The following is an 18,522-nucleotide window of genomic DNA, read 5'->3' as shown; positions in this document are numbered from 1 at the left end:
GGTTTTGTCTGTTTTCGTCCAGTTTTTCTGTGTCTACTTTGAAAGGAGTCCTGCAAGTGTAAGAGATATCATTATGAGTAACAAGCTTTCCAGCAAGCCATCCAAGAAGGATCGACCAAGATCCACAGGTAAGCTCAATTTTCACACTGCTGGCGCGCCAACACTGTCGATTTTCGTTCCCTCGAACTACGGTATCAAAGATATGCTCATTCAGGCTTAAACGTTGCAAAATATCACCTCTATTGCTTCTATGACAGAACTTTGACTAATAACTACAGCATGCAGCCTTGCATTTTGCAGTTTCCGTGGATTTTTTTTGTTTCTTTGGAGATAGTAAGTTTCAAGTTAACTGAACTTTAAAGTCAAAAATTAAATGGAAGCTTATAAAAGTTTATCCGGCTTTTATAAACTTAATGTTCAGTTACAATCTTTTGTTTGAAATATAAATAAAGTTTGGAAATCTAGACATGATGTAAACAGCCATCAATATCACTTTTATTCTGTTTTGCACGAGAAAGCAGCCTTTTGGTTCATGTACATGTATTTAATCGAGTTACCGGTACTTTTTATAAATTATAATTTGTCTTTGCCATTGCATACTGAGGTCTGCATGAGAGTGTAGCAAAGCTGTGATAGTTCACGAGTTTCCTAAAGAAAAACATAAAATTAAATTCCATATCAAGGTGTCTCTCCCAGTTTAAGTTGTTCAGTTTCTGAAGCATTGAACAAGTTAAGCCACAGGAGGGGGAAGCCGGGCATATGCTGGGCATTTGAACTTACAGTGTAGCTGAGACTTTCTGTTTAAATGCTGAAACCCCTAGGCATTATTTTGCGGATTTTCAAAAGAGTCACTAAACTTCCAAAAATTGTTGTTAGAATGTCCATCAAAATGGTCAAAAGTCCCAACTACAGGCGAACAATTGCTGTCAAATCCTTTGCCTATGCCCGGCTTCCCTCTAGCAGCTTAACATTGATAGGTGCATAACCTAAATATATTAAAAAGAAAAACACTGAATGCAATGGTCACATGATATATCTCCAGGCTCTGTCCATGGCTGTCACTACATGGGTAATAGGCTGTGCACATGCATACAGGTCCTGGCCAGACTGTGGAGATGTGTTGTGTAACCATTGCATTCAGTGGTTTATTATTTTTACTAAATATATATGGATATGTGTATTGATACTTTTTCAGCTTTCCATGTGTTTGTGTGCTAATCTGCCTGTTTGTGTTTTAGATAAGAGTGCCAAATCTAAAAAGAGAGATGGTGGCACTCCTGATAAGATGAGCTCACCAGCTGGTTCTGCTGTGCACATTCCTGATGAATTGTGCACAGGACCATCAGTTGGGAAAGTTATCAGTGGTGATGACATTGATTCCCTTGCAATCAACGTGGAGGAGCTCAAGAAGGTAAACATACAAGACTTTTTGTAATATATTACAATATCTACTTAACAATTTTTCTACGGGTGCGCGTTGGATATGAGTTGGCTATACTCATATCCAACAGGCATGAGTAGAATAATTGTTTTATTAAAAACGCCCAAAGAATTGCAATATTTGAGCTCCCCAGCTATTTTCGTTGACGCGTATCGGCTACCAAATTTAATTGTGGTCAATGGTATATGAGCTCATATACCATTGTCTGTTAACCAATCAAAACGCAGGAATTGCAATATACCATTGTCCAAATTATAACCTTATAATAACAGAACCACTCAAAAGTTACTGTACCGCTCAAAAGTAAGTTAATAGTCGCTCAAGCCTCAATCCTCGCTACTCCAAATTTGAGTGACTTGAACTTTAAGACGCGGGGATCGAGTTTCCAGGATCAAGTCAAGACTGCCAACTTACTTTTGTACGGTACTGTAACAATTATCCTGCAGAACTGCATGGAATATATGTTGTGGTTTAATTTTTTCTTTGGTTTAAAATTTTTTAAACCAGTTTGATTTTTATTTTTCATTGTCTTATGTTCATTAACATAATCTGAAACAAAGGGAAATAAAAATCAAACTGGTTTGAAAAATTTTAAACCAAAGAAAAAATTAAACCACAACATATATGCCACCTGATGTACTTACAGTGGTGTAGCTGGCAAGCCTGTAATGAAAGCCAAGCCAGCTAAAGTCAGATGCTATTCTGCAAGATTGAGCAGGATAATTGTTTTGTTATTCAAAAAAATGTCAAAATAGTTGGTTATGCAACACTTTGCAAGACTTCAGGGGAATCTTCCCAGCCTCATGTATGTAAAAATGTATGTACATCACTGGATATCTACATGTATATTATGTACAGATGATGGATAACAATAATGAGTTTCTGATCATACATGTGAATTGGGCACTGTGATAAGTTTTTGAATAATAAATTAATATTTAATAATTTAATAATGACACTTGTACAAGTCTCTAACAGTGTAAGAGGGCTAGCTGTAAAAAAACAAAAAACAAAATACAGACAAATATTAGTTTACAATGAGCATACAGTGGAACACAGCCACATTGTTATGATGGCCTCTTTACTTTGGCCTGTCAACAAAAGCTTTTTAATTTAAGCACCTCTTAAAATAATACAGATTTGTGTGGCCCATAAATTAGTGATTTTTGGTTCACTGTATATTGTACAAGGCTTGAATAAACTTAAATTCCAGTGTAACCTTATAATTTCCGGCTTTGGACAATCAGCTCTTAAATTTTGCTTGCCTGGGGCAGTTTATTAATTAGCATTGAGAATTTGTTTGCAAGCTTATAATAATGAAATTTTACTGAACAAACTGGGCCACTACATAGTGTATACTACTAGTGGTGAATTCAGTTTTGCTAGATGTTGACTTGCAACTGTCAGGAACTCTTTATGTTTAGTTGTTTGTTACATAATACTCAATTGCATTACATGTAAATTAATACTACTACATGTATATGAATAATTTACTAGGTACATCCCCCTAAAAGGCCATCTGTCCCTAAACCATCAACAACTGTTATGGTGCGTAAGACCCGGGTCAAGCAATCAGTGGAACAGTGCCAGCCACTGGGAAAGAGGTATTTTAATAATTTACATGTAGTAGTGTTATAAGTATTAATTTAATAAAATCGTTCACCCTCAGTTCAATTACAGTTGAACCTCTCCCTTGACCCACACCTCCCTATTACAATAACTGACAGCTTACTTTGTCCAAACTTCATTTCTTCCTCTGTTACTGTAATATACAACCATTCTTCATTGGGTTTTAATATCATTCAAGTCTGAAGTTTTTTAGGGTTTTTTTACAACTGCTTAAGTTGCATAGTTTACATAACTCAGTTAAGATTTTCATGTATTTAATTAGTTGAATCAATATAATAATTATATCTGTTTTATTAATCACGTTAATTCATTTAATAGTGTGACAGTTGCACGGCCAGCTCCTCCAGATGCTCCTTTAGTGTCTACTCCACTTGTTGGTGAGTCAGCTTTCTATACTTAACATAATATAACAAGACAATAATGACAAACTACACACTGGTAACAGTTATTGAGGGCATTTAAGCTTTAGTTAAAGCTGATCTACAAGTCACTCATTATAAGTTCCTGGCAAAGATCTCTGGAAGATCTCTGATTGAAGATCTTTCAAGATCTTGGCAAGATCCCTGAAGGGTTTTCATCAGGGTTAAATCACTGGTTGAGGCTTTGAATTGTTTTAACTTTAGGTACAACTGGTCCACTTTTTGACGAGGATGGACAAGTGTTGACTCATACAATTCTAGGCTCATGGGAAGACTTTCAGCAAGAAGCTATCAAAAGAGGAGACATTGAGGTACATGTATGTCACTGATTATTATCAGTCAGTACTCTTAATTTGTTATTCAGGTTTCTTTAAAAATAAAATAGAATAGTGTCTGTAAATGTACATGTGAAAGAAATTGTTGTAATACGTACTGTATTTAAACATAAGTACGGGGCGGGTGTACTTTACTATCTGTTTTATGTCACAGTATTCATGATGTAAACATTTATTATAATAATAAACATTCCACTCAAACATTTTTTCCACAGAATCTACCTCCATTTTCTGCTTACAAGGTAGGAATCACGTCTGACATTTAAATAATTTTCTGTATACATGTATATTTGTTTTAATTGGTACATCTGCTAAATCCATAGGTCTTTACAGGCATAATTATTATTAAGTAGATAGGTTTAATACCAGTGATTTTTGTAAGATGTCCCTTGGGTCAATCCTTACAAGAATGCTAGTAGAATGTACATGTGTGTTTGCACTTAAAACCATGTTGTACAAAAGTCTAATACTAATTATTATTGATTATTTACAATGTGCTTGTTTTACTAATAGTTTGGTGCTGGCAAAGTTAGGCCAACAACTAAAGGCACAAAAAAGGAAAAGAAGTTTTCCAGTCATGTTTGGCAAACAAGGGTAAGTTCGAGAAATTGTGCCCATTATGATTGTAGCGGCAAGTTACATAATGCATGCCTACCTGCCAACACTCCAGATTTTCCCGGAAGACTCCAAGTTTTTCATCAAGTCTCCCGATCTGATTTTCAGAGAGTATTCATACATTGTTTTAAACTATATCCTTACAATGCAAAGATTTCTGGATGTTTCCAGATTTTTGTACTCTGGGGGTTGGCAGGTTTGTGCATGCAGCCTTAAAATGTAAATGAAGGGGTCACAAAATAATGGTCCATCAAAATTTCGCAGTGCTCGCAAAATGAGGCATCTGCTCGGAATGCTTGCAAAATTTTAGTGGATGCTTGTTTGCTCATGCTCGCATATTTTTACAAGTGCTCGCATGCTCGGATTTTAGTGAAGGTAGCTCGCAGGGCTATCTTTTGTCAATCGATGCTCGTGCTTGCAACGAAAAATGCTCTGCTCGCATGCTCACTGGTACAGACTATTTGATACCCCTTAATGAGTTAGAATGCATCAATTTCGTGAACATTTTGTAAAGGAGGAGCAAACTTGTTTCTCATGCCTCTGTTTGTATATGCTGTACACATGACTGTATAATAATTATTTACTTTAATAAGCACTTTGGAATTTAAAGAACACTTAAGAAGTACAAGTTGAGGAACTCAGCTGATCTAGCTGGTGTTTCGCTGTGCACTTTCTCTAGTGTTTTTGTTTTTGTGTAATTCTTAATCTAAAATGCTCCTTTTCTTTGCTCTTTAATTGAAGATAAATGAAAGTAATGCACTGACCAACTGGCAGAGACAGATGTTACAAAGAAAGATGCAGCAGCAACACCTGTCAAGTAAGTTGACGAGCAAGTGTCACATTACAACAAAGGAAACTCTACTTCCAAGTTTACTGTTTTCTTAGCAAACAGCCAACTGGTGTACATGTATGTGTAAAAATTAGATTTAGCCAAGCCTAATGGCAAAACAACATGGTTATTTACTTATTTCCCTTATATATGTCTTAATTTACTGGCCATTGACAGAAAAAATTATGACCCTAGCCTGCAATCCATTACCAAAAAAATATGTGGCCTCAATGAGCTCTACACTTGAGATATTGTCATGTGATACTGGTCAGGGGATACCTTGTTTTGACAGCTGTCAATTGACCATAACATGGATGTCCAATATCAAAGATTGTAAGCTGACGTTAAACGTTAACCTATTTCTGATGTATGGGCACCATATTACAAGTACAATGTCATTACGTCGTAGAGCACATGTAAAACTTAAACTTGGAGTGAAATCCATCTTTAATAGTTAATTGATGCACAGCAATTGGGAAAAATATGTCTTAATAATTTAATTACATGTAAATACATGTACACACACTCAGTAATTCAGATCATACAATGTGTATGCAGACTGTTAATTTTAACTTTTTATTTTACTGTCCAGACGTTTTAAACACTTCAACAGACATGCTTGTAATGAATCAAAGTGAAGATTACAGGGAAACACAAGAGAACAGGTATATTAAAATTCATATCTGGGTTCAAGAAAATATCAATTTCCAATTCCAGTGGGATATTATTAAGAAATTCAGATGGTAGCAGGATTTTAAAATTCAGAGATTATAAAGCAACTCAAAATTCCAGAGGTACACAAGTAGAGGGGGTGGGGTGGGGTCTTTAAACCAAAACACCTTCCGAGGAAAGGGTATGAATATATTCTGGAACAACACATCAGTCATAATAGTCAGCCAGCCCATCGGCCCACCCTCCTGCCCACATGCCCATGGACCTGCTGACCTGCCCCCTACCTACCCACCCACCCACCCACAAAACCACCCACCAACCAGCCATGCAACCACACTCTACTTATCTTATTTTAAAGCATGCACTCTTAAATGATCTTTAATTGTTACATGCAGGTCTTGTTTTTTATTTTTTATTTTTTAACTCTAACAAAATAATACAGTCAATGTATTATCTGTAAGTAAGGATAAATAAATAAACTATGATAATAAAATTGGACACTTTTTAAATAAAATAATTTAATAATTGATTTCTCTGGATTACAGGTATGCCATTGACAGGTCAATTCCATCAATGGACTATGGAAAAGGATGTAAGTTAGTAGAACTGCTACTAATAACATTTACTTTTTAATTTGTCACGATATATGAGCTTTGCTAATTATTTTTATAGTAAGCTTAATAGAGTGAATTCGTGTAACCCGTTTTTTATATGCTAATGTGCTGTGTAATATTCTAATGAGCTGTACAGGAAAACAGAAAATTACGGACAAATCGTCAAGCTTTCACCAACATGTAAAAACCGAAAAAACTATTCTCCCAGAGGAGACAGAGGACTAAGGAGAAAATCCGAAACAGATAACAGGACTTAATATTTGTCATGCCTTCATTTGTTTGGCGATTTTCGATAAACATTTTATATTCAAAATCGTGTTAAGAAAACAAAAATTAAACTTGACTGTAACACAATTCTGTGCACTTAATTCACTTTGGGGAGCTTAAGCAAACCACGATGGCAATCAACTTTTGTTTCGCAAACAAAAGGTTTAATGAGAAGGAAAATAGCTGTGCACGTGTTCTTGGCAAATTTGTTTGCCGTCTTCTGATAAACAACAAGGAGAAGAAATTAAATTCTGTGTGTTTTGAGCCAGACCGATAATCTTTTATTTTTTTGGTTTCAAACTAAATGTCCGCTTTATTTCGATTTAGGTTTATAAAGTGTTCAAAGAAGGAGGAAAGTGTTTCCTCAGGAAACACTTCCTGTTTATTTTCTGGAAAACAATTAAACTGATTGCTTTGAGATTTTCTGATCACTCGTGTATTGTTTTATTGTACACAAACATTAGAATATTTTGCGGCTCACTAGCATTTAAAAAACAGGTTACACGAATTCACTCTAATACATGAAATGTAGATTAGAGATTTACATTAATTTTAAATCTGGGAATTGCTTGCTTTTCCCCTAAACTACCATTTTTATCCTTTTTTTCCCACAACCGGCAAACATCGGGGTACAAAGAAAACAGTTTAAACAGATTTTTCAGGTTGCCGTTTGTGCAATCTTGAGCCATTGTGTGCTACGGTCTGTAGCTAACCCAGAGCTTCATTTGCAAAATAAAATAAAAAATTGCAACTGAAAAGGATACTACTTTCGAAGCTCTCTTAACGGACACTCTCGTAAGCGGACAGCTCTACTTACGGCCGCCTTGTTTGAAACCCCGTTTTAACTCCCATACAAACTCTGTATCTTTACATTCTCGTAAGCGGACATTCCCGTAAGCGGCCGTGGACACCTTCAGAGATTACGACTTAGACTTTTTCTTTGTTTTTAAGCTCCCGTAAGTGGACACTCCAAAGAAAATCCTATTTTACAACCACTGTTTGTTTTTATCAATCAACTTCACATCGCCAATCGTCACAATGATTATACAGTAGCGATTACAGTACCATATTTCAGTGTTTGTTTTGTCGTTATCCACGTCCGTCCGGTTATTGTTAGCTGGGCAAGCTCCCATAAGCGGCGATCTATCCCCTACATCTCTAGTGGCCGCTTACGAGAACCATTCTCGTAAGCGGCCAGCTCCAGTTGCGGACACTTTTTTCGCGTCCCAAGGGTGTCCGCTAACGAGAGCTTCGACTGTAGCTCATCTAGCAAGTGGGAGATAAACCCACTTGACCGACAGAAAAATCCACTAGCCCTGTCTTTACTAGATAGGTTATTTTACATGTACATGTAAGCTTCCAATTACTGATAAAGTTACATTTTAATTTTAACTTAACTTCTTAACAGTGAGGCAAGCTAATCAAATACTTTTAATTATATCATTGCAATGTAACTTTCTGCAATTCATACAGTTTTATAGCCTTTGAGCAAGCTTCACCTGACACCCGCAGGCTAACTGCTTAATAGTATTTCTGAGCGTGTATGCTTTCTGATGATTTTTGTAGATCGTGTTGGAAGTGAGTTCTGGAAACAAGTGGAACCAATTGGAGATGATGAAACAGGGATCAAGTAAGAATATTCTGATCCTGGTAGAATATTTAGTATGTGGTTTTTTGATATACAGCTATCATTTTGGGTAATTGTGTGAGAATTAAGTCTAGTATGAGTGTGTTGAATAACAATTGAATGTGAATGTATATGCATTGTTTTGTGACATTGTTTGGTTTTATAGAGTGAAAAAAAGATTTTTGTTACACTTACAGTTATTGTTATTGTAATTCTTAAAAGTGCATTCTACTACATCAACATGTGCATATAAACCTGAATCTATACACCTAAACTTTGTGGCCTCATACATGCATGGAATATCTGTTGCAAGTGTCGCTGATCAATAGTCTGCAAAGCATTTCATCAGTATCCCAGAGATAATGGGTCTCTTTTAAGTTATGAAGCAGTGTAATCTAGGACAAATTTAAGAATTTGTCCAAGATTACACTGCTTCATAACTGCAATGATCACCTTTTCATTTTGATGTATTTCAAATAAATGAAGGGCCTGTTTTGGTTGATCAAGAGCAGATAAAGTAACTGTATATCTAAAATAGTTGACTTCTGTTTTTATCTAGCATGACTTTAACACAGACTGAGCGTGGCTACCCACCTGCAGTTGAACACATTGGAAAACCCATCTATATCAAGAATGAAATGGGTAGGTTAGGCTTTGTTTCTTGCGTAAATGTAAATTTAATTTTTTGAAATTTTTGAAAGACTCTTGCTGTCATCATACCTTTTATGGGTTAAATGTCTTTAACGGTATATAGCTTATGGTGCTTCATTAAATAAGTATTAACATTTGCTGCATGTATTATGGTACCTTGTTAAGGGTACCTTTGAAAGCAGACTGCAAATACGTGTAAGCCTCTGAAAGAAGTGGACAAGTTGTCAAGAATTTTCTTTTTGTCTGGGGCGTGCCTCTTGGTCGGCAAGTGTCACAAATCACGCATAAAAGGTTTTTTGACTGCTCCTAAATTCTATAATTTATGTTTTGTTGTGTAGGTATTGAGTGGTCCAATACACACAGGTCTGCGTCAGTTCACTATCCATGGCAGAAGTCGACGTATCTTCAGGAGAGAACGAAACAACTTCAAAATGTTCTACATGAGTTGGATCCACATCAGCCAGTAAGAATAATAGTAACAGATCAATGACATTTTCAATATTCTTTTGTAACTAAAATTTCATATTATGGGGGATTTCCCCTAAAATTTCGATGCTAGGAGGCTTGGGAACTTTGAGGATGCTCTGCATAAGAAATATTTATGGAATGCGTACTCTCATGGGCTATATATGTATGTGCCGTTGGATAGGATATGGTTTTTAAGGTTCTCAGTCTTTGAAAAGGGTGCCCCCCCCCCCTTTTTGATAAAATGTGATCTTGGTGTGATCCTTTTATACGGTCCCTTTGACTAGTGTTAGGTAGAAGGACAGTACATATACGTCCAGGTAAAGGAGAAAGATGTGTTCATTTAAAACTATACTACCCGTTATACTTTCTATGCTTCAGAAAATAAATAAAAACGACCTGTACACACAGTTCTTAGTATATCGTTTTACCTTTGGATATGGTGTCATTTTTTGGGTTTGGGCGTTAAAAATGTATCAATACAGTATTTCGATTTTCAATCCTTAAAATAATAGTGTCAGAGTTTTAATAAGAACCTTTGCGGCACACACCTATCCGAAATTTACGGGAGTACTTCCCCCTCCCCGCGCCGGGGTGAACGAGGATGGGTACGACCAGATACGATTGAGCACTGAAGACGGATTACAAACAACGATTCTTAGACACTGTGGCCAAACTCTTCAGTATTTACAAACTATGACACAGCTATCTAAGCCTCGTGTTGAATGACTGTCTTGTATTCTCGTGAATATAGTACATAGACGAGCTTGAAGTGATTGGAACAAACCATCCTCAACATTCATCCAAGTTTGACATGATGTCCGTAGTACAAGAGGAAGAGGAGAGTGAAATCCTGGATGAAAGCATGAGTGAAAGGTCAGCATTGAGAATCTCCTTACCGTCTTGCACACATTTACTGAGTTTTTAATTAGGAGAGTTCGGTTCTTGTCATTACATTTACTCTTAGGTGATCAGGCCGTTAGGTGATAAGGCAACAGGAAAAGTTAGTAAGGATTTAAAGTGGCAAAAACTAAATATTCAGCATAAAGAGTTGAAATAGAGAATACAGAGTTTCTGACTCATAAATAGCTACTGGTCAGGATAGAAATTTTAACGTGTTCAGTCTTTTTCAAAGATTTTTATTTCTATCGCAAAATAAAGATATTGCTTAATCATTTACCACCATAAAATTTATTCTATGAACTACTTTTAGTGACGTCTCTTGTAACAACCTGCAAACAGGCTCCCTCGTCGGGTTATAGGTCGCCAAATAAATCAGCGATCGGAGCGAGCCGGGGAAAAAATCGGAAACCGAACACGTTCTCGCAAGATCTTCCGACCCAGACCAGCTCGGGAGCCTGTTCGCAGGCTAATATTTCAGAAAGAAGAAATCTATTTTAATTTGATTTGTTTATTTCTAGGGACCCTCTAGCAAACATTGCTGATGTTGTACCTCAGCCCATATTTGGACCCTCGTTATCCATTGGTGGACATACGGCCCAGTGGAATGGACCCAGGACTGGGGGCAATGGACAAGCGGGCGTGGATTCCCGCGTGATATTTGAGGCCAATGTGGGAGATCGAGTCACCTCTCATTTAAATATATGCAACGATGGAACGACGGCCATATACTTCTCCTGGAAGGTACCGTATAAGGATACGATTACCTTTAGTAGTGAATTATTGTTTTTAAAGTGCCGTTTTAATCGGAAAAATAAATCACTCTTTTTGTTATTGTTGCTTAGTGTTGTAAAATGTAAACACATGCATTACAGCTTATTTGTTAACGAATTTGACAAAAACATGAAATGGGCGAATGACATTAATGGTTGCCACACTGTTTATCTATTTTAGAATTAACATGTTTTGGAGTAAGGATGAAAAAATGTACGTTATACGTATAGGCTTTAACATTTTTTATGCTCTGCGTCTTCTAGTCGGGCTCATACATTTGTAAACAGTTTGGAATATACAGTAATATATATATCAAACAAGAGAGACAGACTTTCGTCACATTTCTAAACATCGAAGGTAGTTAACGTTGCAAATACGACACGCAACGTAGCATTTTTGACAAAATTCGAGGAGTTCGGAATGTGATGAAACACTGCTCCGAGTTTTTGATGTATTATCTGTCTCAGTCGAAACTAAAATGAACGAGTAAACGGGGCTACGAAAATCGTAAAATTCTTTGCTAATTCGTCTTTTACCAACAGAAAATACCACGGCCCAATGCACTGGGTACAAAGCTCGCAGGTCAGACTCAAAGGTTTTACTTTGACACCAAGAGTGGCGTGATTCTGCCGGGGGATACTTTAAAGTTCCCATTCGTATTCAAGTCCCCCAATGCTGGGATCTTTACAGAGACGTGGGAACTAATGACAAGACCTACACTGTGTGGTGGTGCACCTTTACGAATCACTCTAAGAGGCAATGAAGTTTGTTTTGTTTTTGTTTGCGCAGCGTTTGTTTTGAAGTCTGTGTGTGAAAATTGGACCCAAGAAAGCGGAGCTTAAAACGTTGAATGAAAAATAGGTTATGGACGAAGCAAATTTTGGACGGGAATATAAACAGAACTTTGGTTGCTCGTCTGTGTGCATTGCTTGCGCATTTATCTTGCAATTTTTTCACAGTCTAAGCATTTAAAGGAGAATAGAAATTATTGAGAGAGTTTAAATACTGAAGGTTCTCTGGGAATCTCTTCCATTTATCAATCTTCATATAAGATCTAACCTGAAATATTTTCTGAAACATTTCAGTTTGACACTACAGGGTCCATGAATCCGGTACACACATACGTCCGATATCGTTAGCACTGAGTGTCTAGATTAGCTACTCCCCTTGTATGAATGTTAATCTACTACCGGCTGCCCCTTGCATTCTTTTTTTCCCCGAAAATTCCTCGCAAATTGCATTTATTTATCGTCATTATTTATAAACGTGTTTGTTAAGGTGTGGCAGTGGAGGATGACATCTACAAGGAAGCCAGAAAACAAATTGAGCAGGAACTTGCTCACAGGGAGGCTGTGGAGACTGCGACAAGACTTCTTGATGAGATCCTTGAAGGTGTTCGTACCCCAGAAAGAGCCAGATCGCCTGTGGATGCTTATATTACCGTAAGTGGGATCAGTGAGGTGATAAGGGAGGGGATCATGAGCTGATCATAGGGGGTAGTGATAGAGTTTGTTTATGAAAGATTTACTTTAGGGTCTTCTATTGCTACAATTTAAGTGAACCGTGTCATTTTGTTTACATACACATGTAGGAACAACCTAAACGTCTTTTAAAACAAGACTAAATGCTTAGTATTTAATAGCATGTGACCGACGTTTTTGCGCAATATTCCTTTCCCTGTATCTGCATCAGCTTAGGAGTTTTTTTTATTTTTGTAACCATTTGTATATTATCCTGTCCAGACCCCAGGCCATATGTAGTGGTAAATGTTTATAAACAATGGTAACATTATAGCATACACTAAGTCCTTCATGTTTTTAAGGTATTTCTGTATGTTTTATATTTTAGGAAGAGGAAATCTTCGGAAGAGCAAACCAAGGGGTGACAATTTTCATTTTATCAAACATCTGTTATAATAAACAGTGTCGTTATTAGTCAAACTATTTAGGACACTGCGTATCAAGGAAATCTGACAAAACTACTTCTAAAAACGCTGTTCTTTATACCTTATCAAGTCGATATTTAATACGGTGACCGTTTTTAGATACTGGCGCGGCACAACTAAACACTATCAATATTCTGTTAGTGGCTTAAGGATTTAGATCTCATAGATTCCATTTTTACAGATGTATTTCCAGGATGAGGTTGTACAGGAACTGAAGCAGATTTACGCACAGCTTGAAGAGGAGGAGGACTGGGACTTGTCTCTACAGTCCTTACAACAGGTAACCCAGGATGTAATATAAAATCCACTTTGACACAGGATTCCCATCCATATTCTGTTTCAGCGCGTAACTCTACGTAACCCATCAGTTATCCAATATAAATTTAAAAGAACTATACTTTATTTCGTTGTACTGGCATTCCCACTCATCACCTTTGTCGCTGGAGGGATTAACTAGTGTGAACTTGGTTAAAAAGGTCTGCCTAAACTTGCAACTTGGTATGCCTCCTGCCAGTTGGGATTTTTAAACCTTGTTATATTCAAATTGAGATATTTGTTTCAAATTTTTGAATGCACGCATTTCACTAGCCCTTTGCTTAATTACCTTACTATGGATAAAGAAAGTTAATATATTTTTGCCACATCTCCCTGTAGAAAAAGACATTTGTTTTATATTGACATTTTTTTATTATTTGCCACTATGATCATACGCGAGGAACACGTCATTTCGTGCTACAGCATCGTAATGGGGTCTATTTGTAAATCCCTTTGGCCAGGACTTGCGTGAATTGCGTTGACTTGCGTTCACTTTGATGCGGATCAAATTTGCACGGAACACAGCGCAAGTTTTTCACCGTTTGGCCACCCAACACAAGTTGACCGCACGCCATTTGTTTGCATTTTGAACGCTTTGAAATAGCTTTTTTGCAACTTGCGTGCACTTGCGAGTCTGTGTCTATAAAAGATTTCTAATGGTAACTTGATTTCTTGATTGTTGTAGAAAATCATGTGCGTTGAAGATGAAGATCAGCGAGATAGCCTGCTGCAGACGCTGAACAGTTCAATATCCACCTTGTCATTCCCACCAATGACACCCGTAAAACACGCCATGTATGCAGCAGGGTGAGTCCTCTGTTAATGCGTAAATGAAGGAAAAAATGTTGCTTGCTGTTATATTAATCGCTCACTGCCATTTGCTTGAGCCTGGGCTCCCTGTGTCAGGATGTTAGATCATGAGAAACTGGTGAAACGAAAGGCGATGCTTAAAGGAAAGTGGCCTGTGACATGTGTGAACTGAACCGCCAGTGAGGTAAAATCTTTTGTTTTTTTTTAGGTATCAACTGCTCTGTGAGCTGGTGGACAGCATTGTGGGTCAGGCCAACATGATCAGATCTATTCTTGGTCTTCCTGAGAGAGAGCTCGTTGAGGATACGTCACAAGAAGAAGGTATGAAAGAGCCTGACAGTCTGACTGTATAGCAAGGCACAAGCCCAAATCAGTCAAGGGAATAAGTACTGGTTTTGCCGGTCTTCGTTGAAGCACTCGAAGGATTTTCGAATTGTTTCATGCAGTCAAAAACTAGCGCCAGCGCTCACGAGTACTCCAAAAGCAATTGCGCGTACAAATACGTCATGTTGCTTAGCAACTTTTGGGACGAAAACCGCGGGCTCAGTCACTTCTCGGAGAAGTGTTGTCGCCATCAACTAAAATACTTCATAAATTAGGTTTTTTTTCGCGTTAGTGAAAACTTGATTACCGCTTAGTATCACTCTGGTCGTATTTCTGATTCTACTCTTTGCTTAGTTTTTTGTTTGTTTTTGTTTTCACCAGTTGACAAACGTCTACGTAAAGGAACAACTTCTGAAACGAAAGCTGCAGAAAGCAGGAAGGGAGACAAAAAAGACAAGAGGGGAGGCAAGCTTTCTGAAACTGTAAGTTCATTTTCTGCCTTGTGGAATAACGGAGCTTCTCTCGACGTTTTTAGTTTTTACTAAGAAATTCGCGATTCAACGTGGATTGATTGATTGATTGATTGATTGAAATAGGTCGTGGCTTTAATAAACGCACATTAAAATGTAGATAGATCAATTTCATTCAATTAGCACATAATCCTTGTCGTGACAAGTGTCCGTTGTCCGTATTAATGTCCTTATTAAGCGGGCTAAAATAAATAAATGTTGTTGTTGTTGCTAATGTTACAGAAGATATACGGTCAACTCTCTCTAAGACGAACACCGTCGGGACCGGCTCCAACTGTCCGTCTTATAGAAGGTTTAGTTACAGTAAAATTACTGAAAAACGGCAGGGACGGGACCAACAGCAGGTGTCCGTATTACAGAGGTGTCCGTCTTATAAAGGTGTCCGTTAAGAGAGAGTTGACTGTACGAGCTCATCGGCACAACCAAACTTGTCCGTAATAAGCGGGTGTCTGTATGGCGAGGTCCCACTGTAGTAAGTATTTTCTTAACCAAGAAAATTGTGACTTTCAGAGTCCAGAACCTCATGAAGATGGTTATTCTTCACCAGATCTCGACCTCTTTGTTAGTAATACCTTAACTTGATCGTACCATCTAATTCCAACGTGAAAATAGGCTATGAATATACAAACTAGATGTGCAACGAAAACAAAAAATGCGCAAGCGAAGCTGGAGTGACTCGACTGAGCTAGGGAAGCAAGACAGATTTTGCACTCTAAATTTGAAGGGTGGGCTTGAGGCGTTCTCGTCTTTACTTACAGTTTTCTGCAAGCAAAACTGCACGGCTAATAGTGCACCCACTTTCCTCATATTCGATCAAGGAAGTCAGATATCTTGGCGTTGTAGACAATATTGTGAATATTTCAGAAGACTCGTTTTACGGAATTTATTTGATATCTACATTTTGCTGTTTGTTTGCACCCGTGAACTGGTCAATCCTTAAGTTGTATTTATCTTAATCGTATTTTTTTGTATCATTTATTGTTTTATTTGTTAGGATCGCCCAACTTCTACACAGCGGTCCAAGTTATCGGCAAAAAAGTCTGGAAGAGGTACGTATTTTTTTCATTGAAAACAGTCAAGTTTAGTAATTTAAATGTGTGACACATAAGAACCTAGTATATGACCTCGCTCACCACGAGTCTCCCATAGCTCAGTGGTTAGAGCGGTATTCTGGAAGGTCATGGGCTCGATTCCCTTCGGGGGAACTCAGAAAATCTTTTTCCGAGTATTTGACTTGAGAACGCTTCTTCATTTATTTTTAAAATGATTTTGTTTCACATATCGATTCTGGCAGGAAACGTGTTTTACAGTGCACCAATGCAAAATACAGCGTCAATCCTGTATTAATCTTCCTGGTCAACCTTAATGAGAAATAAACAAGTACTTACACTTGACACCGACGTAGCATAAAAATTTCCTTTCCTTTCCTTTCCGTGATCCTGGCGATTGAAGCTTATGGTTATACGTTGGAAGCCGTATATCGACCTATTCTCCCCCAGGGTGGGTCGGCTACCCGCAGGCTAATCATCACCACTATTTTCATTGATATGGTTGCACCGTAATGGCCTCACGCGGTACATAAATTAGCATCTTTTACCCTTGAAGGCTCCTGTAATACCCTTGGGTATTGAGCATAGTATTTATACGCGCTCTCGACTTCAGGGCTTTCTCATATGCGTTCACGCGCCGAGAGTTCGGTTTAGGCTACTTTTTTGTCCCTCCCTCTCCTCTCAGCGACGGAAACCTCCAGCAGGCTGCACTTCTTCACATGCGCGGGAATTATTTTCGCCCCATATCTTAGTATCTTCTACTCTTTTCTCTAGGTACCAGTACACCTTCATCGCAGTCTAAATCAGCCCTCAGTGAAACGGCAGCAGAGAGGACTGGGGTAAGGTTTTACTCATTGCACCTCTTTTCTCAAAGAAAACTGGATTGCAGTGGAAGCCCGATTTCTCGAATCTCCAAGGAATCGCAAATTGGTTCGAGAAATTAGGGAGTTCGAGAAATCTTAGGTAAAATTGCAGTGCTTGACTTTCCATGTAAACGCTTTTGATTCGAGTTACCGGATGGCTCGAGAAATCGAGGGCTCGATTAAACGGGGTTCGACTGTATTTCTCAGTTGCGAGATAGACTCTCTCTTCTGCATAGTTTCCAAAAGAAATCAATTTTAACAAAATGACGTTACGATTCTTATGGCGGTGACGTCACGGGGTTCTTTGGCGAACAATCGCTCACTACCTCGTCTCCAGCATCTTGCTTCCGTCTCGCGCTCGGCATAGAGTGGATAAGTCAACCCTTAGTTCCAGAGGTTTCTCTTTTCTATTTCTCAATCAAATTTGAGCCGCGATGTTGCGAATTGACGAGCGAGAACAATTTCTGTCGCCCCCTTTACCGCCACGACGCTTTTCCCGTTTATAATGGGAAAAAGAAGAAAAACACCTCTGGGAACAGGGAACAAGTCGCTCTTTGGTTATAAATTTCCACTTAAACATTTGGTTAAAAGAAAGACTTAGGATATTTTCATTATTTTTCCTCTTTGATCTGCTTTAGACTCCGGCCAGTGTAGATGGCTTGACGGTGGACAATGCTGCTGACCCGGTTTTAGAAGCAAAATACAGAGAGAAGCTTTTCACACAGGTATGAAGCTTTTTGAAAGTGGTAGATTGATAGATCAACAGTGTTGCCTTTTCTTGACAGCGTCGTTGAATTTTGTGTTAAAATAACTTGTAGTTAGTAAACAAAACAAGACCGTCGATACCGTGGTACGAACAAAAGCTGCGCACGACAACCCCAATAACTATAACCTTTCTCATCCTGTAAGAATTTAGTTTGACTCATGACAGGCCGGATAATTAGGAATGATTATTGATAGCATTTATGATTATTGATAGCATTTTTATGTTTTGTTTGTTTAGGCTTATGCCCTCGTGGTGGATGCGTTTGACAGGATGGACATAGTTTTTGATGACATTAAAACTGCGGAATTAAAGTTATCACAGTAAAGGGCTTGCTACCAAGCAACAGGGAATCAGCTGTATTGATATCAATACTTGTTAATAAAGCAAATAAAAAACGATGAAATATCCTTGTTGTATATCCTTCAAATGCGCTTATGATATAAGTGATATTGAGCTACGAGGCCAGACTCATTTCCAGTCGCTCCTCAGACGGATTTAACTGGAACGTATTGCATCAAGGAAGCCAGCCCCACATCCTTCACCATGACATCATTTCTTCTCAGTCTTTCATCACATCTAAGGAACAAATAGGTATGGCATGGAAACGAGTCTGCTACCAGGCCATGTAGTTGCCCTTACTTCAGAGGAGGTTGTCAAACATCAACGTTGAGTAGCTTATAGC

General features: G+C 38.0%; 1 protein-coding gene across 1 annotated transcript in view; it reads left to right on the top strand.

The window, feature by feature from the left end:
- Positions 1-18,235, top strand: part of LOC144644622 (MYCBP-associated protein-like) — an 18,278-nt gene extending 43 nt beyond the window's left edge. The window contains exons 1-26 of the mRNA XM_078504152.1: positions 1-128; positions 1,239-1,411; positions 2,939-3,045; positions 3,389-3,447; positions 3,694-3,800; positions 4,040-4,066; positions 4,338-4,418; positions 5,181-5,256; positions 5,861-5,933; positions 6,486-6,532; positions 8,388-8,451; positions 9,008-9,090; positions 9,438-9,562; positions 10,319-10,440; positions 10,986-11,208; positions 11,781-11,994; positions 12,517-12,680; positions 13,087-13,119; positions 13,365-13,463; positions 14,184-14,305; positions 14,517-14,629; positions 15,014-15,114; positions 16,157-16,211; positions 16,986-17,050; positions 17,713-17,799; positions 18,078-18,235. The exon at positions 1-128 is cut by the window's left edge and continues 43 nt beyond it. Coding sequence (XP_078360278.1) covers positions 74-128; positions 1,239-1,411; positions 2,939-3,045; positions 3,389-3,447; positions 3,694-3,800; positions 4,040-4,066; positions 4,338-4,418; positions 5,181-5,256; positions 5,861-5,933; positions 6,486-6,532; positions 8,388-8,451; positions 9,008-9,090; positions 9,438-9,562; positions 10,319-10,440; positions 10,986-11,208; positions 11,781-11,994; positions 12,517-12,680; positions 13,087-13,119; positions 13,365-13,463; positions 14,184-14,305; positions 14,517-14,629; positions 15,014-15,114; positions 16,157-16,211; positions 16,986-17,050; positions 17,713-17,799; positions 18,078-18,164 — 2,562 coding nt within the window. The 5' untranslated portion in view covers positions 1-73 and the 3' untranslated portion in view covers positions 18,165-18,235. The remainder of the gene's footprint in view (positions 129-1,238; positions 1,412-2,938; positions 3,046-3,388; positions 3,448-3,693; positions 3,801-4,039; positions 4,067-4,337; positions 4,419-5,180; positions 5,257-5,860; positions 5,934-6,485; positions 6,533-8,387; positions 8,452-9,007; positions 9,091-9,437; positions 9,563-10,318; positions 10,441-10,985; positions 11,209-11,780; positions 11,995-12,516; positions 12,681-13,086; positions 13,120-13,364; positions 13,464-14,183; positions 14,306-14,516; positions 14,630-15,013; positions 15,115-16,156; positions 16,212-16,985; positions 17,051-17,712; positions 17,800-18,077) is intronic.
- The last annotated feature ends 287 nt before the right edge of the window (positions 18,236-18,522 follow it).

Source organism: Oculina patagonica, chromosome 2, assembly GCF_052425735.1.
Source record: "Oculina patagonica isolate OP01 chromosome 2, crgOcupat, whole genome shotgun sequence".
NCBI classification, from domain to species: Eukaryota; Metazoa; Cnidaria; class Anthozoa; order Scleractinia; family Oculinidae; genus Oculina; species Oculina patagonica.
This window is presented reverse-complemented; position numbering and strand designations above follow the sequence as displayed.